Below are 27,867 nucleotides of genomic sequence, written 5' to 3' on the forward strand. Positions count from 1 at the left end.
ATGTCTTCTAAACGTTTGGTAGATGCAGTCATGAGATTGTTTATATCACATGACGGTGTACGTTTTCATTCCACATTGTGGGAAGTGACGAAGACAGGATGTTTTGGTATTACTGTGTTCTGTGAAGTAGGGCTATTGTCCTTTGTTTCTCTCTCTTTGCTGAAGAGAAAGAGAAGGGAGCTGAGTTGGAATGCTCCGAGTGTGTATAATGCAAGTAAGTGTAGTTTAGCCAAATGCTGCGCTACTGAGTCTGAACGCTGACTGTCTAAGTACTCTGCTGATGCTGTAAGTTTGCTGATGCCTCTAGGTATCAGTCGTTGTGATGTTTGGGCTGGAGAAAGGTTTTTAATCTCCCGAATGATCGACCAGCAGGGAGAGAACATGCCAGTTGGGCATGTGTCTCTGGAAGACACCTACACGTGAGTAGGACCTGCTGACATGCACCCCACTTCCTCCACCAGTGACTGCACCCCAGTGCACAAGAGAGAAGATTCACCAGGCCCCAAAGGCACCTCTCTTGAAATCCAGATCTTATACAAATAGAACAGAGGGAACATATGTTGACCAAGGGGTGAAATTTACATTTTGTTACGATCTCAAAGAGAATTTTTATATCACGGTATATCACTCGAATTTAACTCCTGGAAAACTTTTCAGAATGTATAAAGGTGTTTCAAATGTTTGCTGGGAATGCCAAGAACACAAAGGGACATTTTTATCATGCTGGGTAGACATGTAAAAAGGCTAAAAAATATATTAGATTCAAATACATACATTGATACAGCAGGTTTTTAAAGTTAATATTCAACATCAACATCATCATTTTTTATTTGCATGCCGCCTTTCCATAGTTAAAACAATGCTCAAGGTGGCTTACAACATGACAAGATTTAGATAATTACCAACATAACAATAGTCATAATAAATAAAACACCTCAAAAAGTGCCAGCCAAATGGAAAACAATTTCCACATAAATCATAAAATCTAAAACTAAGAATACAGCAATAATATTAATCACAATTTAAATGACATAGATAAAAAATAAAAGCATTTTTTATATAAAAACAACAAACAAACAAAAAAAGTTCAGTTGAAGGCAGAACTCTTTCTGGACACACTAATAGAAAAGGACTATGGAAGATTACTTCAATAAATGATTACAGCAGCAAGACTGCTATCACGTTTAATTGGAGAACGTGGTTTTCAAATCTGGAGGAGAGCAAAACTTCACAAGGTTAGAACCAACAATATGTGGGACACAAGACCTCATGTGAAACGGGTCGCAAGGCCTTGGCTGGAGACCCTGCCACCCAGAATGGTTTCAAAAGTACCTCATTTGTTGTGCAGGACTTAGTCTCTGTTATCACTGGGGAGGAAGCAGAACAGGGTCACCTACTTGGGGAATATATGTGAGACACTGACAAAAATGTAGCCCTAGTCAAGATCTGGTGCTGGGTTGCTGAATGAGAAGAGCATTGTTCCAATTGTTGCCCCTGTAAAAATCAAAGTCTCCTTTAAAATAATACACACCCATTACTATGTTTCTCTTCACTGTAGATTGATGGGATGTGACACTGACGCCTTTACTAAAGCTCTTTCTACATTCCATAGCTTTGCCCTGCCGTGCGTTTTTTGGTTGGGTGTGAGATTTTTCCTCTGACTTAAACTCTTTCCACGTTCTTGGCAATGAAATACTTTCTCCCCAAATTACCCACTGTGGTGTTGATGGAAGTATGGATCTTTATTAGTCTTCCCTACATTTTCAGCCCTGATATGCTTTGTATGGATTGTTTGATGGGAGCTAGATTCCAGTTGAAGGTGAAGCTGTTTCCACATTTCTAGCATTGAAATGTTTCCTCCCCGTGTGAGTTCTTGCATGTAAATTGAGACTATCCTTCCGACTGAAGCTCTTTCCACATTCCAAGCACTGATAGGGTTTCTGCCCTGTATGAATTCTTTGATGCAAAGTGAGACCTGCTCTCCTTGTGAAGCTCTTTCCACACTCTTGGCATTGAAATGGTATCTCCCCACTGTGGATTATTTGATGGGAAGTGAGACCTTCTTTCCAGCTGAAGCTTTTTCCACATTCCAGGCACTGATACGGTTTCTCCCCTGTATGAATTCTTTGATGGGAAGTGAGTTGGGTGCTCTGAATGAAGCTTTTCCCACATTCCGAGCACTTATAGGGTTTCTCCCCTGTATGAATCATCTGATGGGAAGTGAGATGGGAACTCTGACTGAAGCTCTTTCCACATTCAGAACACTGATAGGGTCTCTCCCCACTGTGAATTCTCTGATGTTGACGAAGGTTTGTGATTTTATTAAAACTCTTTGCACATTCCGAGCATTGATATGGTTTCTCGCCTGTATGAATTTTCTGATGGTAAGTAAGACTTCCCTTCTGGCTGAAACTCTGTCCACATTCCAAGCACTCATATGGTTTTTCTCCTGTATGAATTATTTGATGGCAAATGAGCTTTGCCCCCTGACGGAAGCTCTTTCCACACTCTGAGCACTGATATGGTTTCTCCCCTGTATGAATCATTTGATGAGAAGTGAGATTGGCCCTATGACTGAAGCTCTTCCCACATTCCAAGCACTGATGTGGTTTCTCCCCTGTATGAATTTTTTGATGGGAAGTGAGACCGGCTCTCTGATTGAAGCTCTTTCCACATTCCAAACACTGGTAGGGTTTCTCCCCTGTATGAACTCTCTGATGGTAAGTGAGACTCACCTTATGACTGAAGCTCTTTCCACATTCTTCACATTTAAATGGTTTCTCTCCTGTATGAATTATTTGATGGGAAGTGAGATGGGAGTTCCGACGGAACCTCTTTCCACATTCCAAGCACTGAAATTTTTTTTGCCCTGTATGAATTCTTTGATGGAGCATAAGACCTGTCCTCTGTGTGAAGCTCCTTCCACACTCTGGGCATTGAAATGGTTTCTCTCCACTGTGAATTAGTTGATGTGAAGTCAGACTTACCTTCTGGCTGAAGCTCTGTCCACATTCCAAGCACTGATATGGTTTCTTCCCTGTATGAATTCTCTGATGGGAAGTGAGAATTGTCCTCTGACTGAAGCTCTTTCCACATTCCAAGCACTGATACGGTTTCTCCCCCGTATGAATTCTCTGATGGGATGTGAGACTCCTCTTGAACTTGAAGCTCTTTCCACATTCAGAGCACTGATAAGGTTTCTCCTTTGTATGAATTTTTTGATGGGAATTGAGAGTTTCCTTCTGATGGAATCTCTTTCCGCATTCCAAGCACTGATATGGTTTCTCTCCTGTATGAATTCTTTGATGGGAAGTGAGACTCTCCTTCCGACTGAAGTTCTTTCCACATTCCAAGCATTGATAGGGCTTCTCCCCTGTGTGAATTATTTGGTGGGCTGTGAGATGGGCCCTCTGACTAAAGCTCTTTCTGCATTCTAAACACTGATATGGTTTATCCCCTGTATGAATTATTTGGTGGACGGTGAGATGGGCCCTGTGACTGAAGCTCTTTCCACATTCCAAGCACTGATAGGGTTTCTCCCCTGTATGAATTCTTTGATGGGAAGTGAGGTAGGTGCTTACACTGAAACTCTTACCACATTCTAAGCACCGATAGGGTTTCTCCCCACTGTGAGTTCTTTGATGGGCCATGAATTTCGTACTTTGACTGAAGCTCTTTCCACACTCTTGGCATTTAAATGGTTTCTCCCCACGATGAATACTTTGATGTCGATGAAAGTTTGTGCTTGTATTAAAGCTCTTTCCACATTCTAAGCACTTATAGGGTTTCTCCCCTGTATGAATTCTTTGATGGGAAGAGAGAGTGGCGCTGTGACTGAAGCTCTTTCCACATTCCAGACACTGATATGGTTTCTTCCCTGTATGAATAATTTGATGGCCCATGAGATGGGCACTTCGACTGAAGCTCTTTCCACACTCTTGGCATTTAAATGGTTTCTCCCCAAGATGAATGCTTTGATGTCGATGAAAATTTGTGCTTGTATTAAAGCTCTTTCCACATTCCAAGCACTGATATGGTTTCTCTCCTGTATGAATTCTTTGATGGGTCTTTAGGTTGGTCCTCTGACGGAAGCTCTTCCCACATTCCAAGCACTTAAAGGGTTTCTCTCCTGTATGAATTCTTTGATGAGAAGTGAGAGTGGCGCTGTGACTGAAGCTCTTCCCACATTCTGAGCACTGATAGCCTTTCTTGCCACTGTGAGTTCTTCGATGGGAACAGGAGCTCTGACTGGAGCTCTCTCCACACTCCCAATCTTGATATGGCTTCTTCACTGTGTGGATTCTGTTGTGGTCTCCATTCTTCATTTCCAATCCATCACCACCTACAATGATGAGAGAATCTAATTAGATCCTCAGGAAGAAACGGAGTCCCCAATTATTAAACAATGTTCTTCCTGTTTCACAAAAGTTCATTGTTGTTGTTTAGTCATTTAGTCAGGTTGAAGAGTCAGACACTACTAAACGACTAAACATCTGCAACAATGAACTTTCGTGAAACAGGAAGAAAGGAAGACATTAGGTCTTTCTACAGAGGTCATGGCCTTTATTGAACAGCATTCTCGGACATACGTATTTTTCGCTCCATAAGACGCACCTGACCATAAGACACACCTAGCTTTTAGAGGAGAAAAACAAGGAAAAAAATATTCTGAATGAAACAGTGGATTTTTGTGGTTCCTGCTGTGGCCACAGATATGTGATTTGATGGTGAGTTTGGAGTAGCCCAATGCAAAAATCCTGATAATCCATGTGGATCTGTGCTTTGTAACCACGCTTTTGTGCCATTGCACCCCCACCCAAGAGTGGGTGCGTGATTTTTTTGGTGCAGGCTGTAGCCATGGAAATGCTATGTGATCTGATGGTGAATTTGGGGTGACCCAATGCAAAAATCCTGAGGATCCATGGGCTTTTATCTCCCCTCTCCCGGGCAGCTTTATTGCTAGCATCTTTCTTCTTTATTGCTTCCCTCTTTCAAAAAAAAAAAAAAGCATGATCTGCTTTTTTGCCCCTGGGCAATTTGGCTCCAGGGACCACACATTCGCTCCATAAGACGCACAGACATTTCCCCTTACTTTTTAGGAAGAAAAAAGTGTGTCTTATGGAGCGAAAAATACGGTATTTATGGAAACCAGAGGTTCAAAAAGTCTGAAAAAGCAGAGGTTCAAAAAGCTCTTTTCTAGGACGGATTTATTTTGCCACAATCATGAAACCCACTCCAACTCTAACATCAGTCTTCTCTTTAAAAAACTGGCAGAGGCTAAAACAAAAACCCCATAAGCTAACAGAAGTTACCTCAACTTCTCTAATAACTCCGCAGTCTGCATTTAAGTAGACTTGGTTAGTTCAGACCCCCAGTCACTATTTTAAAAGCCATAACTTCCTGGCCTGCTGCTGTGGCTGTTGCTCGGCATGGACTGGGGAATTGGGGGGGGGGGAATTTGTTGAGAGTTTTTGCTGTTTTATTTTTGTGTTTAAATTGTTCAGTTTCATAGTTTTTCATGTGTTTTATTTATTTCTATAATTACTTTGATATATTTGTAATTATGTAAATCTTTTCATATTGTAAGCTGCATACAAATAATATCATGATAACTGGAGGAAGAATATTCACAGAGTAAATCCCTCCATTAAGGGTTCATGGTGGGGATGTTAGAATCCCAGATGCTTGTTGCACTGCATCAAAATATTGGCGGTTCATCACATAGAGATACACATGGAATTTCAAAACAGATATTATGATCCAGCGGGAAGCCTTACGGAGAGAGTCCAGGATCCCACGATTCTCCTCCATGACTTCCTTATGCAGAGCTCTCTGGTCAGGATCCAGCAACGCCCACTCCTCGTCTGTGAAACAAACAGCGACATCTTCGAAGCACACCGGATCCTAAAAGAAAGAGGGAAATGTCCTCCTCTTAGACAACATAAAGATGATCTACTCCACATTGCTCTGTTGTGATCATGTTTGAATGGGATTGTTTTGTGCACATGTTCAATATAGTGGAACTCTTTTGTTGTGTATTTTAATGATGGGTATTCATCCTTGTGGGGTGTGCGGGGTGACAGTACTCTTGGTGGTGGACACGTTCTGCTCCTTCCAGGGTAGTTTGTCCACCTTTGGTCCCCATCCTGCACTCTGCTCTCACCTGTGGCTCCTAGAAGCTGTCAGCATGAGACAGCGGCCACAATCTGGGAACGGCTTTGACTGACCGGCTAAACCAGGTGAAGGGAACCAATGGCTCTTAAACCCTCAATGAGTTAGGGACTTGCCTGTCCGTGCTAAGACTAGTTTCAGCACACTGAGCAGAAGATAACAAGAGTAGGTCCCACAGTCGAGTTGGTGGTTGCTCCCTGTTCTACAGAGGGAAGAGAGGAGCAGATGGGGGTGGTCCACCTGGGAAGGGAGCCCAGCTAAGAGAAGGAAAACTTTGATCCTAAGCCTCCTCTGCCTTGCGGGATATCTTCGGGAGAAGAAAAGGCTACGGAGTGAAGCCAACACAAATCTGGAGTGGAGTCCCTAAGGTGGTTGGATGGAGCCTTGTACACCTACTTCCAGCAAATCCTACAGCCCAGCTGATGCCAAGCATCTTGTTCTGCTTTCCTTTGACCACGTCAGAGAGGCCAAGAGTGAGGTCTTGTCATCTGGGCAGCCCAGGACCTCCGTCCACACTGCCCAGGCTTGTGCCCCAAGGAGGTCAGTTCACTGGTCTCTGCAGCCACAGCAGACTCTTCAGTCAGATGGAGGCCAACAACAGATGAGGCTCATTGTGTGAATCCTGGTAACTTTTTATGGTCAACTGCTTAGTTACAGCCTTCTCAACCCTGGGTCCCCAGATGCTTTTGGTCTACAACTCCCATCATCCCTAGCTAGCAAGGCCAGAGCTCAGGGATGATGGGAGTCCAACAACATCCGGGGACCCAGGGTTGAGAAACACTGGCTTAGAAGCTTCTATTAGTGTTCAGTGTTAAATATATAAAGAAAACTGCTGACAAATAATACTAGTTTCAGCCTTTGTTGACGGCAACCATGACGGAAGCCAAGAGGAAGAGAGAGATTTGTTTAGGCCCAGAGTCACCTGGCTGCCCCACCCCTCGGCCTCTTTCCCCACACGTCTCCTTCCCCCTACCTGATCTGGTTCCACAGACGCTGCTTCACCTTCGCCACCATGAAAACACGGACGAGGAGGTCCTGCTGCCATCGTTCTCTCACCTGCGAGAGACAAAGTTAACTGGGAAACCCAGAGTGTATTGTTCTCTCTGAGGTTCAGCTGTGCATCTCGAACTACAGACGAGCCTCAGAAAAAAGTCTCACCTGCTAAGGGCATTTTGACATTTCTATCCATTTCTATCCATTTTATTTAGGTTAAAATACTGTCTCCACTCCTCTGTCCCTCCAAAACATGAAAAAAAAGCCACAAATTATTAGTTTCAAAATCCACTAAATATGACAGAGTAAAACTCCTTCCTCCTTACCCAGTGGCCTCTTTCTGTTGTCCAACGGAGTCCTCTCTGCCTCAGAGGAATCGGGGCCCATTTCTGCTAACAGATCCTTTCCCTGAAAGAGCAACAAGGATTCAGAACAGAACATGAAGGATTTGAAATGGAACAGAAGAGGCCAAAACTTTAAGATGCTTTCCATTGGTAGAGCATTTTGGAATACTCTCCCTCTTGTTTGGAACTCCTTGGGAATATCCAGAGAAAAGTCTCTCTCACCTGCTTTCTCTCCTCTGCCTGACTCAGGAGGAAACCTTCAGTCAAGGCCACTGCCTGGGAACTGGTCTCCGCTCCACATTCCCTCACCCAGCTCTCCATCTCTGGGGGAAGGACAGCCAGGAACTGCTCCAAGATCACCAGGTCCAGCATCTCAGCTTTTGTGTGCCTTTCTGGCTTCAGCCACTGGTGGTCTAGTTGGCAGAACGAGCTGCAAACCTCACGGGGTCCTTCGGCCTCCTGGCAGCAGAACTGCCTGACCTGCTGGCTCTGCACATCTGAGCAGAGAGTGTCCTCCTCACCCAGGATCCTTTGCATGGAGTTTCCCCAGAATCCCCCACTGCTCCCAGTTTGTATATCATGGTCTCCTCCTGCTTCAGGACCAGCTGAGTCCTGCTCATCCATCTGTGCTCTCAGGAAGCCTTCAAGAGATCAGAAGGGATCAGAAGGAATCTTCTGCCACGTTCTGTCTGTGCGAATCAGAGGTGCGAGCAAATCCTGCAATGCAAATGTTGTAAAACTGATAAACCATCAGGAGAAGTAAAACCTTCATTGAAAAAGCCTGCATGCTCAAAAAATCTAACTACTGGTCAGTTTTCAAGATCCATTTCAGTTGTGGTTTAGGCCTGGTTTTGACACAGAAATTGCTTTGGTCAGCCTACATGATGACCTCTGTCAAGAGAGAGACAGGGGAAGAATGTCCCTGTTAATTCTCCTCTCAGTGACTTTTGATACATCAACTATGGCATCTTCCTGGAGCGCCTGTCCCAGTTAGGGGTGGGTGTCCCCCCTTTTCGGTGGTTCTGGTTCTACTGGGATGAGCGTTCCCAGAGGGCATTACTTGGGGAGTGCTTGTCAGCCCCAGGGAGCCTTCAATGTGGGCTTCCTCAGGGCTCAATCCCATCCCCTATGCTGTTCAACATCTACATGAAACCTTTGGGTGGGGTTATCTGGAGGTCTGATGACACCCAGCTCAAACTGAAACTCAATCCAGACAAGACGGAAGCCCTGTTAGTGGGGGGTTCCCTAGACCAGGTATCTGGGAGGTCGCCTGCTCCTGCTAGGGTTACCCTTCCTCTGAAGGAGCAGGTTCATAGCTTGGGGGTCCTCCTGGATCCTTTGCTGGCCTCAGTGGCCTGGTGTGTCTTCCATCAGCTTCAGTTGGTGGCCCAGCTAGGCCCCTATCCGGACATCCTGACTACTGTTGTCTGTGCTCTGGTAACCTCAAGGTTAGATTGCTGCAATGCAATATGTGTAGGGCTGCCTACACAGGTTTGGACACTTCTACCTGTGCAGAATTCAGCGGCCAGGTTGCTCAAAGTGCTGATTTTGACGGCTCAGGGCCACAATGCCTCAAGGACCGCCTCTTTCCATATGAACGTTCCCGGACCCTGAGATCATCTTGTGATTCCTGGAGGGCCTTCTCTGCAGTGGCTCCCCATCATTGAATACTCTCCCCAGGGAGGCTGGCCTGGCATAGGAATTGGCTGCTATGCCCATGCAGTTGTGCACCGTGCCAAACCCAGAAGTACCGGAACGGGTTACCTCTGAGTTTCAGCACTTGCGCATGTGCAGAAGTACTAAATTGCGCCTTGTGCATGCACAGAAGCGCCAAATTGCGACTCACACGTGTGCAGACGCGGTGCTGCAGGTTGCGAATGCTGCGGGTTGTGAACGTACCTCCTGCACGGATCACATTCACAACCCGAGCATCCACTTTATTTATTTACTTGTCTTATGGAGCTGCCCCAAAACAGAAGTACTCCAGGTGTAGTGGTTATAATAATAACAAATTTTATTTATACCCCGCCCTCCCCAGCCAAGACTGGGCTCAGGGCGGCTAACAACTGATATAAAAACAAATTGATTGAAATACAACTTAAAAACAAGATTAAAATACTACATTGAAACATTAAAACATTAAAATGCAGACTCATTTCAATGGAAACTCAAATCAAAAACTTTAGTGTGTCAGACAAGGAATGGGGAGATCAGGGTTCAACTCCCCACTTGGTCTTCAAGCTCTCGGGGTGATCTTGGAGTAAGTCCCCCTGGGAGACCCCCCTGCGAATGGTGCAGAAGGTGCTCAAACCCTGGGCTAGGAGCCTCTTCCAAAGACTGGGAGCTGGGTGGCCTGAAGGCTCTGCTTGCCAGCACAGCCCCCCCCCTTCATCCCACTCCCGTCACCTGGCCTACGCCAGAGCAGCCGATTTGGGGGACCCCTTTGGGGTCTCGGCTGAAGGCAAATTCACTCTGGCGGGAGGGGAGTCCTGGGAGCTGGACGTGCCTTGTGGGGAAGCGCAGGGTTGTTGTGGGTTTTTTAAAAAGAGAGATAGGTAGGTACAGTGGTACCTCGGGTTAAGAACTTAATTTGTTCTGGAGGTCTGTTCTTAACCTGAAACTGTTCTTAACCTGAAGCACCACTTTAGCTAATGGGGCCTCCCGCTGCTGCTGCTGCGCGATTTCTGTTCTCATCCTGAAGCAAAGTTCTTAACCCAAGGTACTATTTCTGGGTTAGTGGAGTCTGAAACCTGAAGCGTATGTAACCTGAGGTACCACTGTACATAGATACTTTATTTACGTGAGCTGCTAGCAATAGGAATAAGATAACACATTTGGGGGATAGAGTATAAAAGTTTGTTATACAAAAGACGTATCGGAGGTTGACATCGATACAAATAACCAAACCGATACCTGGCGATTTAGGCGAAGGGAAAACATGTGAGCCGATAGACTTAGAATCATAGAATCATAGAGTTGGAAGAGACCACAAGGGCCATCGAGTCCAACCCCCTGCCAAGCAGGAAACGCCATCAGAGCACTCCTGACATATGGTCGTCAAGCCTCTGCTTAAAGACCTCCAAAGAAGGAGACTCCACCACACTCCTTGGCAGCAAATCCCACTGTCGAACAGCTCTTACTGTCAGGAAGTTCTTCCTAATGTTTAGGACTTCCTTTTGATTAAGGAAAGAAAAAGGCTGAGCAATGTTAGAAACTTAATCCAATAAGAATACTGGATCTTCCTCTATTTGCCCTGCTAACAATGTTGCCCTTTCTGCTGTCTCCTGGTCTCCTTGATCTGCCAGAAGAAAAGACACAGTAGCAAAGCCGGAGGGACCTGGCAAAGAGGAGGAATAATACCCCCCCCTCAACTCTTTATGGAGAATAAAGGGCTTTATCCGCAGCCTCCCCCCCCGACCCCTCCCTCCCCAAGGGGGCAGAGCCCTGCCCCCCCTCGCCCCCCCTGCAGGATCTGACCTGCCGCCCCCCGCCCCGACCCCCCCCTTCTCTCCACGGCGAGACTCACCCCGAGAGAGGCAGAAGGGGGCTGGCAAGGGAGGGGCCTGGGCCAGGGAGGACCTCGCCCCCCCAAGACGCCACTTCCGGTCCTCTCTAGGAATCCGGCTCTGCTCCTTTTAACCCTTGGCGAGCCGAGAGGAACCTCCTCCTCCTCCGAGGCAGGAACCACGTGCATCGCCCCCCCACCCAGATGCTTCATTTGAGACACACACCCCCCCAAAAAAGCAGGGGGCCCCTCACCTAGGAGAGTCTGGAAGGGGGCCGGAGGGGCGTCTAGTCCACCCCCCGCCAGGCAGAAAGCTCAGCTCCAGCATCCCTGATGGAGGGACCCCCAACCTCGGCAGAAACCCCCTTTCCCCCCCATGTCCTCGTTGTTGTCTTGCAGGTCCCTTTGGGTCCGGAGGCAGAGAGGAGAGGGGGAGGGAGAGGGGCCCCCGTCCTCCAGAGCAAGACACCCCCTTCCCTAGTACTTGCTTCTGCTCTCCTGCGCCAGAGCTGCTTGGGGGGCCCCCTAACTGGGAACCCCCTGCGGTGCATTGGGAGAAGGGAGAATCTCGGGGCCGCCTGCGGTGACCCTCAAGTCAGGGAGCAGAGGGTCCTGCCCCCTTCCTCTCTGCCAACCAGGGAGGAAGGGCGTGAGTTTGCAGGAGCTCTGCTCATCATTTGGGTCCAGACGCTGCTTGCCCCTTGGGGAGGGGTCTTGGGGTCGGGGAGAAAGGAGCATCCAAGAAACCCCATTCTGATGCAGAGAAGTCAGGGGGGCGAAACATCCGACCCACCTTGTGAGGGAGAGGGATCCAGAAGGATCCTGCGCTCCTCACCCAAGCTTCCCTGATGGAGGGACCCCCAACCTCGGCAGAAATCTTCCCCCCCCCTCCGCCTGCCGTTTTCTCTCCCCCCCCCCGCAGTTAGACGACTCCCCCAAAATCCCGAGTCCCCCCCCCCCCAGCCTCGAACTAAGGCCAGAACAAGGAGCCGGACCGCTCTGCTTCCCCTTTTACCAAAGCACCAGACCTGCAGAGAGCTAAGAAAAGCAGCCTGTCAAACTGTGGCAATAAGGAGATACCGTGCATTGTCCTGTTTCCACTGATGGGGAGATGCTTCATGTGGGAGACACCCCCCCCCCTTGAGCTGCCCCCTCCCCGGGCCAGAAGCAGGAGGAGGAGCAGCCGGGAGGGGAGAAGGAGCCAGAAGAAGGAGCTGGGGATGTGGAGCCTGGGAAAGAGGAGACGGAGAGGAGATCCGATAGCAACTGTTATAAGAATTTTAAGGTCATGAGAAGGGGACGACAGAGGACGAGATGGTGGGACAGTGTTCTTGAAGAGACCAGCATGAGTCTGACCAAACTGCGGGAGGCAGTGGAAGACAGGAGGGCCTGGCGTGCTCTGGTCCAGGGGGTCACAAAGAGGCGGACACGACTAAACGACTCAACAACAACAACATGTATCTTTCTGTTTCCTCTGTATATACAGTATAGAAAAGGTAGACTCTTCACAAATAATCACCAAATTTCAGCGCTTTGACCGATTTCCTTGGTTCCAATGGTTAATATCTCCTCTGGAAGGGGGAATTCAGGACTCGCCCTCCCTCCATAATCCCTTAAGCATAAAGTCATATGCTCCTTGGCCCTCCATAAGGTGTGAATTTAGCCTCACAATAGGAGGCAGGAGGGCAGAAATCCAGGGACGGAGAATCGAGTCCTGATACTTTTAAAGAAGTGCAGGAAAGCCTTGCACCTCCGGAAAAACGGGCATTCCTTAGACATGATACTGTGCTTTAAAGCGCACCTCAAAGTTGCACCATTGACATCCCTTTTGCTATACTGTCCCTTTTCCTCTCCTTATCCAAAGCTCTCCCATAAATAAGCTTTCCATTCATAAAACACCTGACCAATCACCAGGCACCATTCAAATAACTGTCAAACCTGTTGTTGTTGTTTAGTCATTTAGTGGTGTCCGCCTCTTCATGACCCCCTGGACCAGAGCATGCCAGGCCCTCCTGTCTTCCTCTGCCTCCCGCAGTTTGGTCAAACTCATGCTGATAACTTCGCAAACACTGTCCCACCATCTCGTCCTCCGTCGTTCCCTTCTCCTTGTGCCCTCCATCTTTCCCAACATCAGGGTCTTTTCCAGGGAGTCTTCTCTTCTCATGAGGGGGCCAAAGTCTTGGAGACTCAGCTTCACGATCTGTCCTTCCAGTGAGCACTGTTACAGGAAAAATCCGAGGGCTCCCTTGGACAAAACAAAGACACCAACCAGGATAACTTGGAGCAAAACAGCAGCCTGTAGGCTTGGCCTTTATTGAACTGTTGCAACAGGGTATTCCCCTCACGTGCAGGAGAGAGGAAAGACCCAGAAGAATAGCGTGCAAAGTCTTATCAAAACTTTTGAAATTCCCCTCCTCTAGGTCTAGCCCACCCCCAGAAAGGAGGGGTTGAGGGAGGCATACATTACAGAAAGGAGGTGCTGTGGGAGGCATACATTACAGAAAGGAGGGGTTGAGGGAGGAGTTGGTGGTAACTTGAGTGTCTTGTCACCTGGCTGGTTCCTCCTTCCCCCCTCCCCTTCCAGGAATTTCTAGGAGACAAAGGGGATTTTGCAGTTTCCTGCCCCCTGAGGGAAGATCTGATCAGTGTCCTTTGTTTGAATCCACTCCCATATGCAGGTTCTTTGTGATCTTGATTGTCTTCTGTCTGGGATCATCAGGGTTGGCATGGGCAGGGCTCCAGTGTATGTGCTGAGACAGTGAAGGGATTATGGCTGACTAAGTCACCCCCCTTTGTTAGTTCTTGTCATAGGGAGTAAAATAAAAATGGAACAGTGCAAATCCAATGTATGGTTGATTTTCTGTGAATTTATAACAGAAATGTGGCGTATGTAGTGTGTGAGTGTGAAGTTTATACAAACAGAATGATTGGGGTGGGGGGGGTTCCTGCTACAGTTCCCCCCTTCGGAGATAAGATTGCAAAGGTGGTTACTTTGCAATCCTTTTCTCCGCACAATTTAAAGTGGTAAATATTAACCTGCTTTTCTCCGTCCAGATGCGTGTGTCTATGTGAACTTGAAAGGGACTTGGATGTCATGCTTCTTAAGGATATTTGTATAGAAATATAATAGTGTAACAGTGCACATAGTTAGACATAGGATATCACATAAAATTAAAATTTTGTTGCTCAGTTACTTGTGGTATTTTAGCACCTTGGAATAAATATTTTCTCAATAGTGGCGTATGCTTTACATTTAGCAGGAAGGTCCACTAATGACTGAAAAATGCAGTTTGCTTTGCCCCCCACCATTTTTGTGTTCTCGGGTGTCAAGGTAGCTCTTCTGTGGTCTCACACCGGCCTGGTGCAACAGTAGTAGCAATCCCTGGTGAATCCCCTTAGGGCTTTCATATTAACCATGTTGCCTGGCACTCACCACAGCTGCCACAGGTTTGGGCACGTCCTGAGGGAAATGTCCTTGCCTTGGCTTCCTATGGGGTTTTATTATTATTATTAATATAATCTTGCAGTCATGGGAAGTTGCTCACTTGCACTTCAAGGACCAAAAAGCTACTTGCAGCCTGGATACACTTGCCCAATTCAAACTGAGTCCAATTTGAATTTATCTTGCCCCATGGTTCTCAACTTTTCAAACCAATCTGTTAAAAGAAAACCATTCTTAAAAGGGCACTTGTCCAAATAAGTCAATTTAACTCTATAAGGGATTATTCCTGCTAAACCAAAGCATATCCACCTTCATGTATCTTAGAAGCTTCTCCTTGGTAAAATGAGTTTTAGCACATTTTAAAATGGGTAGGGAAGTTGGCAGAATGCCAGATGAAACAACAAAATGTGGTTATAAATTTATCTAATTCTAAACAATAGCCTGATCTGTTAAAAAGCATAAAATGTATGAGAATCCTCCACTGGGGTGTAAGGAATAAGACATTAGACATAAAAACAATTACACACAAAAAATAGCCCCCCTTTTGTGGAAATAACACACTGTCAAGACACATTTCAACATTCCTACGTAATAACACATAATACAAAACAAACTAATTAAATATCAGTTGCATATCTTGAGACAATTGGGATATTTTTTACGCATGTATCTTGAGGTTCAAAAGTCAGAAAATGTCCTTGTAATTCAACTCCACCCCCCTTTGTCAGCCCCACTTCCCCGGCAGTCTATATCCTTTGAAAGAGATAGCTGTGGCCACATTGAAAACTTTGATGTCTTCTGTTGTGGTGGCGAAGGTTTTCATTGGATCTGTAGTAACACACTTGTAAAAGTGATATCCTGTAAGGGCAGGGTGGACTTAAAAGACACAGTTAAAATAATAATAAAACACACACATACAATGACCTATGAGGAACCAAAAATAAATAAATGCTAAGACACACAATTTTAAGAAACCTGAAGTAGCCTGTTTTGGCATTCTAACGTCCCAAATGAAAATAAAAGAGTTTTTCTTGATGTGACAACATCAGTCAGAATGTTAATAGCAAAATACTGGGAAATGACTTAATACCAAGAAAATGAATGGCAATTTAAAGTTGTGCAAGTACCTTGAACTAGCCAAAATGACAGAATTAATAAGAAATGATCAGGCAAAGGGTAAACAAATACCATTCCACAAACAATGTTAGGTTGTGCTTCGCTTAATTTCGTAGACATCATGGAAAAACTGATTAAATAAATGAAAAGAGATTATTTGTAACTTAAAGCGTCAAAGGCACGAAGAGATGGAAGTCACAAATACAGCAGGGATTCAGACATGTTTCACAGAACAGGAAAGAAAGTTGCTGTGGGAGAAAAGAAGGGACAAAAACCTTTGTTATCGGGGTTCACATATCCTGTTAAAAGGGAAAAATTATTTCATGTGAGAAGCCTGTCAGGAAATGCTGTTCCTAAAATGCACACAAAGTCTGTGATTTAAATCCCTTGGGGGGGGAGTGCTTTGAAATTTACCTGTGAAAAGAATTTGGCATGTTAATCATGTTAAGATTTGAAACTTGGCACACCTTTTGTCTTGCAAAGCCCCTGGAGCAAAGGACACATTAAGGGTGATTTCCCTCAGTGGCTCCAAGTTTTTTTTTTTACATAAGGAAATTAGAATAAATTTCCCCCTTCAGCCCAAGCTCCTCTCACTCCCTACAGTTCCCCCCTTCTTCCTCTATCTCTCTCCCCCCTTTGTTGCTGATCTAGCCTCTGTGCATGTGTAGAGTTCGTATCTCAGCAAACCTTTTATACTATTGAAAATGTTGAAACCTTTGGCTAAATTACCATTTGAATAAAGGAAATAAAGGGTAAGGAGTAGATTTAAAAAAATAGGGTTAGATTTTTTATTTTTTTTTTAAACAAAAAAGAGAAACTGAGCAATTAAAGTATTCAATAAAGTTAGCAATTGTAGCCCAAGCAAAAAGGACTGCTTCCTTTATGTACAGGAAAGGGCTATCATTTTGTGTGATTTCCCTCTGGTCATTCGTGGAACAATGCCACGCCCTTATATATGGGGGAAAATGGCCAGAGAGTCAGAATTTATAGGATTTTTTTTTTTTTTAACATTCTCAGTCATTTCAGCCTTACCATTTGCAGACAAATTTTTTCTGCCCTTTATTTACAGGATAAATGGTCAAGACTTATATGTATTTTATGTGTATAAACTTTGAATTGACTTTGAAGTTTGATTTTTTTTTTTTTAGTAGAGAAAATGATAAACACTGTAATCACTCAAATGCTTGAAATTACCAGTTCTGCTTCAAAACATCACGGATTTTACCTCTCACCTTTTTTAAAGTAAAACAAAGAGCAAAGTTGGGCTGAATTTCAACTCATCACATGCTTGCAGACACATGGCCCTCCACACAGCCACAAATTGGGAAAGCTAAAAGGGACCCTTGGGTCATCTAGTCCAACCCTAAATACAGTGTTCATAGCAAGATTTCAAGGCAAGATTTGCACTACCAAAAGGAAGAGAAAAAGAAAAGTAGCCAACTTTACACAGAACCGTTTTAGCAGATCTTGAGATAGTTTGAGTTTGCTTCCTTCAAGTTCCTAGAGAAATTATCTTTAAAGGAAGATTGAAGTGAACATTTTTCCTAAGAGGGAGAGGATCTCTTATAAAGCATAGTTAAAACAGCCATAGATTTGATTTAAAAGGAATAGAAAAGTGAGATTTTTTCCTGAACTTGCAGAGGAATAGTAAGCCTAATCTATGCCCCCCCCTTGCAGTTTCCTTTACAGGAAGCTTACTTGGGAGTAAATTTACCTGGCACAGAAGTAAGAAGGAGGAGGGGGGAAAAACCCCTGAAAGAGACAGAATGAAACAAAGGGGCATTTTTTAAGAAAAGAGGCCAGGAAGACCGATATCAGGACTGGACTCAGATAGACAATTTTGCTGGCTATGGAAGTCTCTACATTTAATACCAATTTTAATACCAATTTTTTCTTAGAAAGAACACATTTTCATAGGCAGATGCTTAATGAAATACATATACTGCATTTTAGCTTGAGAGAGCAGTTGGCTCTACTAGGCTTTTGCAGCAGAAACATTAGTTTCTTCACAGCACATTTCAAAATACTGGAAAAAAATACTGGAACACGGATATAAACTCATAAACTCAAACGTTGCAACATAACATTATCTACCATCAACTTAAAATCATACTCCTCACTCAAGCTACTTGGAGGAAGACTCCTTGGAGCCTCTCTCAAAGAACAAACATTTGCACACTTCATTCTAATGATTTTTTTTTTTGTCCTATTTAAGATTGATGAGGCCCAACATGGCTTCCTTAGATTTAAAATTTTTGAAGCAAGCTTGCAATTTAAAACTATGTGCATTTAAGAACAGTCTGTGGATGCCGGAGCCAATGTAAACACAAACCCTTTTAATATTTCCAAATCTTTGAATACAACTCATATCCTAAGATCCCTAAGATCTCTAATGTGTGGGCTCTCAGGCTGGGCTGTTATTATATCTACTGCCTTCTGAGCACCATTAAATTTACGGTTTCATGTTCTAGCTTTAGGTTATAGTTTAACACCACAAATTTGATGTGTTCAGCTCTCCCTAAGGGTTCAAACCCTGATTTTGTTGAAGGATCCCTGGGGTGGCCACTGTGCCCTGGGTTCCAGGTGGTGGGCCTAATCCACCCACTAAAAGTTACAATGGTCTCGTACTTTGTACTTGGAAAGACCATTTTGCCCCTTTATTTATTTATATATATATTTTTTTCCCAATTGGAGATGACAAGCTGGAGGGGCATATTAGAATCCTCTCTGGGGCAAAAAGGCTTCATGGAAGCCTTGTTGCCAGGAGGAGTCCAGCTAGGGTGTTTAGTGAGCTCCCATTCTCTCATATGTTATTATTAGGCTTTTTTCTTTTCTTTTCATTAACGAAGTACGCTAAAGACAGAAAGAGTGGACGCACACACACAAGGGAGGAGGGACAATGGGAAAGAAAGGGGGGACAGAAAGGGATCCTTTCAGTACTCAAAGTACCCTTGACTAACACAATTCCTACTTATCTATAAACCACGAATTAATTTCTGGAAATCTCAAACCTGAACCTGAAACAAAACCACGGGTCTCTCTGCCCGGAACCTCAAACCACGGGTCTCTCTACCCGGAATTCCTTTACCTCAGCGCTGCTTACAAGACTAATCCTAGTGTGGGGCCCCAATTCCCCCCTCTACCCTCCACGACAGCCTCCTGCCTAGCCTTTGAGACTAAGTTCGGAACCCCTACTGGACGCTTGCGCAGTGCAATGCCAGATTAAGGCCCGAGAAAATGAAGGTTTGGAAAGGAAACAAACAACCTTGCGTTCTGACGTACCCGGGTCATCCCTAACAAAGGTCGCCAGGCAGCAGGGGCGGCTTTGTTTGCATAATTAGAGGAGAGAGAGAGAGAGAGAGAGCTAGCTTTGAAGGACGCCTCTAGCCGACTCAGAGAGAGGGACGTCAGAGAAAACAGTAAAGAGCCACGCTTTCCCGGACTCAATTCCAAGACGGAAAACGGGGGAGAAAAGGGATAGAGAGATTAAGACGTTCCTGGACGACCCCGCGAGGGAACGTCGGAAAACAGTAAAAGTACCACAATTTCCCCGGTCATGTCCCGCGTAAGAAATTGGGGGGAGAGAAGGGAAAGGATTTGACGTTCCTGGACGACCCCGAGAGGGAACGTCAGACAGTAAAGTTCCGCGACCTCCCTGGCCACTTTCCGGAAGGGGAGAATCGGGGGAGAAAAGAATAGAGGTAAGACGTTCCTGGCCGACCCCGAGAGGGAACGTCAGAAATGAAAGAAGGAAAGTCTGGCTGTCGTGAGGACGCTGCTTCTCCACCCCCTCCCAATTTATTTACTTCAAACCATACTCACGTTTGAAGATGTCCCCCGCGGATCCCGGGATCCTTTTTCTTTTTAGCCGGCTTGACCTCGCCTTTGCTCCCCCTGGTTAGGCTTTTGGTGACGATTGATTACCGCCCGCAAAGAGGAGGCAGGGAGAGGAAGAAGGATCCCTGGGCTAAGGTTGCCCAGTGGCGCCCGATCCCCTCTATCTCCCCTCTCACCTTTGCAGGAGAACCAAGTGTCCCTGAGCACGGTCGCCAAAACTGTTACAGGAAAAATCCGAGGGCTCCCTTGGACAAAACAAAGACACCAACCAGGATAACTTGGAGCAAAACAGCAGCCTGTAGGCTTGGCCTTTATTGAACTGTTGCAACAGGGTATTCCCCTCACGTGCAGGAGAGAGGAAAGACCCAGAAGAATAGCGTGCAAAGTCTTATCAAAACTTTTGAAATTCCCCTCCTCTAGGTCTAGCCCACCCCCAGAAAGGAGGGGTTGAGGGAGGCATACATTACAGAAAGGAGGTGCTGTGGGAGGCATACATTACAGAAAGGAGGGGTTGAGGGAGGAGTTGGTGGTAACTTGAGTGTCTTGTCACCTGGCTGGTTCCTCCTTCCCCCCTCCCCTTCCAGGAATTTCTAGGAGACAAAGGGGATTTTGCAGTTTCCTGCCCCCTGAGGGAAGATCTGATCAGTGTCCTTTGTTTGAATCCACTCCCATATGCAGGTTCTTTGTGATCTTGATTGTCTTCTGTCTGGGATCATCAGGGTTGGCATGGGCAGGGCTCCAGTGTATGTGCTGAGACAGTGAAGGGATTATGGCTGACTAAGTCACCCCCCTTTGTTAGTTCTTGTCATAGGGAGTAAAATAAAAATGGAACAGTGCAAATCCAATGTATGGTTGATTTTCTGTGAATTTATAACAGAAATGTGGTGTATGTAGTGTGTGAGTGTGAAGTTTATACAAACAGAATGATTGGGGTGGGGGGGGTTCCTGCTACAGCACTCAGGGCTGATTTCCTTCAGAACGGATAGGTTTGATCTTCTTGCAGTCCATGGGACTCTCCAGAGTCTCCTCCAGCAATAACAACAGGTATATAAATGTCAAACTAGCAGCCAATAAAATCCTGTTATGTTGACAGCTACTGATATACCATCCAATGGGAGTTACGGTACAGAGCCCCCCTGAAGTACTGCAGCTCTCAAGCCAGACTCAGGCTCAGTTTAAGTACGTAATGAGAAGCACCACTGGGAATAAGGGAATGTGAGAACAAGCAATCAAAACCACTTTTGACACATTTGTAGTGAAAATCTTTAGAAATTCATGTAAAATAATTCCAGGGAGTGATTTACGCCATTCCAATGTTGTTCTACTCAGAACGAGGGGGTAGGAAGTCAAGTTTTCAAATGTCAAAATGAATGTAAAATCTGTGAAGTGTGTGTGTGTGTGTGTATGAAAAGTATAATTAAAAAAAAATGTGTGTCCCCCTCCCCCCGTGTGGAAAGAATCACAGAGCTGTAGAGTTGGAAAGAATCATGGAACTGTCTGTGTGCAGACAGTCTCAGCTTGCAAGCACGGTCTGCCTTTTTGCCATTGAGCCAGTCCCCACATTTGCCCAGCACAGGTAATATGAAATTACTGGGTTAATCATTTCCCTGTCTCCTTTAATCCCCCAGACAAACGAAATTTATGATACTTTAGCAGTGCAGATCACTCTAGATCAAATGGTGCATTTCTACTGTTAACATAAAATCTTAAAAGATATGCTTTGTAACTACACCCAATCTGTAAATGGAACCTCAGAAAATCAAGTTGCACCAAAGGAACATAAAACAACAACAACACTGTTTGACTTTATGGATCAAAAGATAATCTCTGCTGGATTTGAAATTATATTATGAGGCGTCTTATCTCTGCTGGCTAAGGGAATGGATAACTTTTAAGAAATACAGATAATTTAAACCTTGAGGGTCACAATAATAGATTTGGTTGGCATGCATATTTATGGTATGAAAAGACCAAATGGCATAAAGGATTTTTGAACCATTTGGCAAGAAAAACAATTTATGGTGTATGGTAAAAATATAAAAACCTATTGGAACAGAAGACACCATGATGGCTTTCCCCAGTGGAAGCAATATCCCTAAAAAAAATTAATGCAAAAGGTGAGTGGGCAACCTCATAGAAGTAGAACAACAATTGAAATTGAAAAGATTTGAACATATAAGACAGTTACCGTATTTTTCGATTTATTGGACACACCGGACCATAGGAGGGGGAGAACAGGAAAAAAATTTTTTATTCTTGTTCTCCCCCTCTAAAGCAAGGTGCATTCTGTGCCTGCTCTGGTTATCTCCCGCTTGGACTACTGCAATGCGCTCTATGTGGGGCTACCTTTGAAGGTGACTCGGAAACTACAACTAATCCAGAATGCAGCAGCTAGTACTTAATTCCATTAGAGATAATAAAGAAATCAAAGGAATCAGGGTCGGTCAACACGAATATAAGACTAAGGCTTTCGCAGACGACCTGGTTGTAACAATGGAAGATCCACTCGACTCAATAAAAGAGGTATTGGCAGAATTTGATCAATATGGGGAAGTAACGGGCTTTAAATTAAATAAAAGGAAAACAAAAATAATAACTAAAAATATGTCGGCAGATAAAATCGAGGAACTACAAAGAGAAACAGAAATAGAAGTAACCAAAAAAGTGAAATATCTGGGCATATGGGTAACGTCTAAGAACATAGATTTATTTAAAAACAACTATGAAACAACGTGGAAAAGAGTCAAAAAAGATATAGAAACGTGGGGCAGACTTAAACTGTCATTCTGGGGTAGAATAGCCACAATTAAAATGTCGGTACTTCCAAGAATACTATTTTATTTTCAAAACATCCCGGTGATCAAAGGCACAAAAATATTCAAAACCTGGCACAGGGAGATTTCCAAATTTATCTGGCAGGGAAGGAAGCCGAGAATAAAATTTAAACTATTAACGGATATTAAAGAAAGAGGAGGCTTCGCCCTGCCAGACTTGAAATTATATTTTGAGGCATCATGCCTGTGCTGGGTCAAAACATGGATAAAACTAGAAGAGGCGGAAGTGCTAGACTTAGAAGGCCACGATAATCGATTCGGGTGGCACGCATACTTGTGGCATGAGAGGAAGAAAGTGCACAAAGAATTTGGAAATCACATCTTCAGGGGCCCTCTAATGGAAGTGTGGGAAAGGTACAGAGATGTTTTGGAACCTAAAACGCCACAATGGCTGTCACCACTAGAAGCTATGGCGGTTAAAAAGAGCGATAGGAGAGCCAAATGGGTAACTTACGAACAACTATTAATGAAGGAGGAAGGAAAGTGGAAAATGAGGCCGTACGACCAGGTTAAGTCCCAAGTGTATGACTGGCTGCATTACCATCAGATAAACGGAATGTTTAGGAAAGATGTTAAAGATAAAGGTTATGCTGACAAGAGTTCTAGATTTCAAAACGAGATTTTGGAAAATAATACAAAAACTCTGTCCAAAATGTATAAACAATTATTGGATTGGAACCTAGTTGACGAGGAAGTTAAGGCAGTAATGATACATTGGGCTAGAGATCTGGGTCGCAATATCTATTTCGAAGAGTGGGAAAAACTCTGGAACCAACACCTTAAATTCACGGCCTGTGTGTTATTAAAAGAGAACCTAATGAAAATGTTCTATCGCTGGTATCTGACCCCTGCAAAACTAGCAAGAATGTACGGATCTAGCAATAAATGTTGGAAGTGCAGGGAAAAGGAGGGAACTTTCTACCATATGTGGTGGGAATGCCAAAAGGTTAAAGGGTTTTGGGAGAGTATATATAATGAAATGAAGAAAATGTTAAAATATACCTTTGTTAAAAGACCGGAGGCGTTCCTGCTGGGTCTGGTGGGAAGGGAGATCAAGAAGAAAGATCATAAGCTATTCCAATATGCAACAACAGCAGCAAGGGTCTTAATAGCCAAAAATTGGAAATTAGAGGGTATACCGTCATTGGAGGATTGGAGATCGAAATTATTAGAATATGCGGAGATGGACAGGTTGACAGGAAAAATCAGATACATAAAGGATCAGAGGTTTGTCAAAGACTGGGAAAGTTTCACAAAATATCTGGAAAATCTAATTGATGATCAGATAACTCTGGTGGGTTTCAAAGATGCTCTGTAAGAGGTAAAGGGTAATGTCCAAAAGGAAATGTACAAATGGAAATGACTTATGGCATTACAAACAAAGAAACGCAGAAATAATGTTTATTAGTAGTATGGACGATTCGTGGTAAGACTGAAGGAAGTCATCTTCTTATAGAATATGTAGAGAATTGTTATGTTTGTTTGTATTTTGATTTTGTAAACTAATAAAAATTATGCACAAAAAAAAAAAACAGAATGCGGCAGCTAGACTGGTGACTGGGAGCGGCCGCCGAGACCATATAACACCGGTCTTGAAAGACCTACATTGGCTCCCAGTATGTTTCCAAGCACAATTCAAAGTGTTGGTGCTGACCTTTAAAGCCCTAAACGGCCTCGGTCCAGTATACCTGAAGGAGCGTCTCCACCCCCATCATTCTGCCCGGACGCTGAGGTCCAGCGCCGAGGGCCTTCTGGCGGTTCCCTCATTGGGAGAAGCAAAGCTACAGGGAACCAGGCAGAGGGCCTTCTCGGTAGTGGCACCCGCCCTGTGGAACGCCCTTCCAGCAGATGTCAAAGCGATAAACAACTACCTGACATTCAGAAGACATCTTAAGGCAGCCCTGTTCAGGGAAGTTTTTAACGTGTGATATTTTATGGAAGCCGCCCAGAGTGGCTGGGGAGGCCCAGCCAGATGGGCGGGGTATAAATAATAAATTATTATTATTATTATTATTATTATTATTATTATTATTATTATTAAAGGTGCATTCACCCGAAGCCTTCGACATGTGAGGAAACAGCTATCCCAATTACCTCAGAGCAACCATGTATTCACAGAAGTGCACAAAGTTTGCCTAACTGGTTCTCTCAGGAATGACAATAGCAGGCATATGGAACAATTTCTAGGTAAAATGCTTTGAATAAGTAATGTAACTGCTGCCCAGCTCAAATTCCTCCCGTGCTAAACTACCCCCCAAAATGTGCAGCCCACTGCAAGGCTCTGGAGCACTGCTTTCCCCCACTGCCAACCCCAAAGACCAGTTCGGGGAACAGCGGGAGGGTGGCGCTCTGCCTCCCCGCTGTCCCCCGAGCTTGTGGGGCTGGCGGTGGGGAGAAGCGCTGCTTTCCCCACCGCCAGCCTCCAAACCAGGTCAGGTTTGGAGGCTGCTATCCGCAAGCCTTGGGAACCCGGCGGGAATTCCCGCCCGGCTACCAAGGCTTGCGGATAGCTTCCTGAAGCCTGTATTCACTCCATAGGACGCACACACATTTCCCCTTCATTTTTGGAGGGGAAAAAGTGCGTCCTATAGAGCGAAAAATACGGTAGTTACAGATTGGTTGCAAAAATCCAGAAGTGAACTGTACAAACTTGTACAAGAACTCAATAACAGGCCTGATTTCTGAAGGGCTTTGCTGACCTTCTGAAAATGACCTAGCACACCAATTCATATCTCTAAGATTTTGCAGACTTTGGCTGTGAACTCAGGCCCCACAAAAAAAAAAATCAAGTTGTTCCCTAGAGTTTCAACTGGGCCACACTGGCTGGCCTTGAGTCTCAAACTTGCTGGGCCCATGTTGCTCTGCCCTCGCATAAAGTCTTGGGTTCACAATTTGGGGAGAGGAGAGACTGCCTGCTGGGGGCCGGGGAGGCCCCCTAGATTTAGAGGCCCTAGGCGTCACCCTACTTAGCCTATACAAAAATCCGGCACTGGGTCTATTTTCATCTGTAAGTGAACTCACATTCGAAACAATGAATAAGAAGTCAAAGTGAATTTCCCGGGACACATTTTATTCAATCTCACCTACAACTCTGTGTGCTGAACACACACAAACACAAAGCTAATATGAAATTCCTGGGAGTTATAGTCTCCAAACAACATTAAACTTGTGCAAGCAGGTTAATAATTTCCTCGCCTCCTTGAATTCTCCAGACAAACAACATTTATGATACTTTAGCAGTGCAGGTCACTGTGGATCAAATGGTGCATTTCTACTCTTAACATAACATCTTAAAATATATTATGCTTTGATACGGAAGTAGCAACACTCCATCCATAAAGGGAACCTGAAAAAGTTGCCCCAAAGGGACATAACAAAGACACATAAATTTAAAAAAACACAACTTTAAAATACATTCAAGTATGGGTGTGTTTTGTGGAGTGTGTGTGTGTGCGCTTCAAATGTAGGGTATGTACAGTCTCAGTGGCATTCCAGGTCCCCCAACTTCAGATTTCTTGACCTAAAGCACTGGGCTGCTATAACTAAGCAGGTTAACGGGTGTGATAAGATTTCTGCGATGGTTGTTTAATTCCATTTTAGAAGCTGGGTGTCCCAGTCCAGGCGCCGAGACGGTGATCTGCCAGACTCCTCTTTGGAAGCAGCAAAGCCCAGGATCGTGTCCTCTGTCTCTGGAGCAATGGTACCTCCTTTCAAGAAATTCTGAAATATTTTATTTTGATTTCATGTGGTTGTTTTGAGGACTGTTCTCTATCCTGGTCTTGCTTTCAGATGGGACTGTTGACACTGCAAAAAGATATCCTTGCAACTGTTCACTGGGCTGCATAAACAATCATCTGTATTTAATTCTTTTTAAATATTATGGGTTATATTTTGTGGAGCAGGACCTGGGAGGTAAGAGAGAAGCTCAGCCTTGGGGCGGGGGGTGAAGTAAAGTATTTTGGCATTACTTGTGCCGGAACTGAGAAAAAGAGGTGCCGGGAACTGAGTTCACAGGATTTTCACAGGAAAGCAAGGGAGCAATTCATAATGGACGGTTACAATCTTGATTGGTTCCCTCATTTAGTAGAGAGGATTAAGCTGGATAAAAAATATTATGGTATAGAGCAAGAAAGGACAGACTTTGAAACTCCACAGTACACAGATGGTGCAAAATGTATAAACCATTGCTGAAATTTGAGACTGAAGAACAGGTGAAAGAATGAATGATTAAAGAAAGGGGCACAAACTCTGGTTATAATATAGGGAAAGAACAGTGGGAACCTATGTGGACTAAGGAGTTAAAATTTACATTTTGTTATGATCTCAAAGAGATTTTTCATAAAGTGATGTCGCTGGTATTTAACTCCTGGAAAACTTTTCAGAATGTATAAAGATGTTTCAAATGTTTGCTGGGAATGCCAAGAACACAAAGGGACATTTTATCATGCTGGATGGACACATAAACAGGCTAGAATATATATTGGATTCAAATACATACATTGATACAGCAGATTTTAAAAGTTAATATTCATTTGACACCAGGACACTTTTTAGACACACCATTAGAAAAGGATTACGGAAGATTACTTCAATATATGATTATAGCTGCGAGATTGCTATATACACAAAAATGCAAAGATACAGTCCGACCCAAGAATGGCTGATGAAACTATAGGGGTTGGCTCAAATGGCAAAGTTAACATGCTTAATTAGAGACAAATCATCACTGACAGTTATCAAGGATTTCCATTTCTTGTGCAGTTTCTGTGTGAAAGAGAAAAGGAACTTGTAATATCTGGATTTACTGGTTTAGAGGAGACAGAACATTTGGATCTGAATAAGTGAATAATGTGTTTTGCTGCAGGACAGAGCACCAGAAATCCTTTAATTCCCCCCCCCCTTCCATTAATCTTTTTTTATCTTTCTCTTCTTTTGTCCTAACACGAAAAAGGGTTAAAGCATTAGCAAGCATAGCAGGAGGGTTGTTGTTACTCCTTGTAAATTGGATCTGCTTCCGCATATTGTTGAATATCCCTCGAAACCCTCAGTTGACACCAGTCCAGGTACTGACACTGGTACGTCCTTCAAAGGGGGAGGGGAATGATACCTGGGAGGCACGACAATACCTGAAAGCCATAACCTGGAAGTTGGCACATCACACACCCAGCTGAGTACCAGGTTGGCATAACTTCGTTCCCACAGTCCCCACCACAACGCATCCAGAGTTGATGACACAGCAAGATGTTTCCCCAGGTGCAACCTCAATACCACTTATGCCTGGCCTGAGCTCAAGATAAGGGTCAGGAAGCAACTGCCCTGTAGACAAGAAGGAATTCCTGACTTCTGCATGTCTTCTCCATGCAAGCATTGGTGTGTTTCCTACAGTTGTATAAAAGCTTTTAGCATTCTTTGTTTCGGGTTCTTTTGGAACTATCAAAACAAAGACTCACTCCTGGACCTTTGAATAACCACTTTTTAACTGGCCACCTGTTGTCTCTCCATTGACTGGGAGACAGCATTTTTGGCGTTTTGGGGGTGAGGCTTGGGTTCTTGTGCCAAAGGCCCAATGCAGGAAGGGTGACCCAAGGTCCCGGGAAATTATCTTTTGTGGGTACAAACCTGGGA

The 27,867-nt window shown here is 44.5% G+C and overlaps 1 protein-coding gene across 6 annotated transcripts in view; it reads right to left on the reverse strand.

Annotated features, from left to right (window-relative positions):
* Positions 1 to 691: 691 nt before the first annotated feature.
* The window catches only part of LOC310837217 (uncharacterized protein), a 277,947-nt gene continuing 250,771 nt past the window's right edge, over positions 692 to 27,867 (reverse strand). For 4 of the 6 annotated variants that reach the window (XM_083723341.1, XM_083723340.1, XM_083723339.1 and 1 more), the window contains 2 exons: positions 5,778 to 5,864; positions 692 to 4,342 (listed from right to left, as the gene is read on the reverse strand). In XM_083723341.1, coding sequence (XP_083579467.1) covers positions 1,803 to 4,342; positions 5,778 to 5,864 — 2,627 coding nt within the window. In that variant the 3' untranslated portion in view covers positions 692 to 1,802. Of the gene's footprint in view, positions 4,343 to 5,777; positions 5,905 to 7,144; positions 7,228 to 7,490; positions 7,573 to 7,730; positions 8,226 to 11,022; positions 11,100 to 27,867 lie in introns of those variants that run through there. The other 2 variants (XM_083723337.1, XM_083723336.1) reach the window with 2 other exon arrangements.

This window comes from Podarcis gaigeae, assembly GCF_964106915.1.
Source record: "Podarcis gaigeae genome assembly, chromosome: 2".
NCBI lineage: Eukaryota > Metazoa > Chordata > Lepidosauria > Squamata > Lacertidae > Podarcis > Podarcis gaigeae.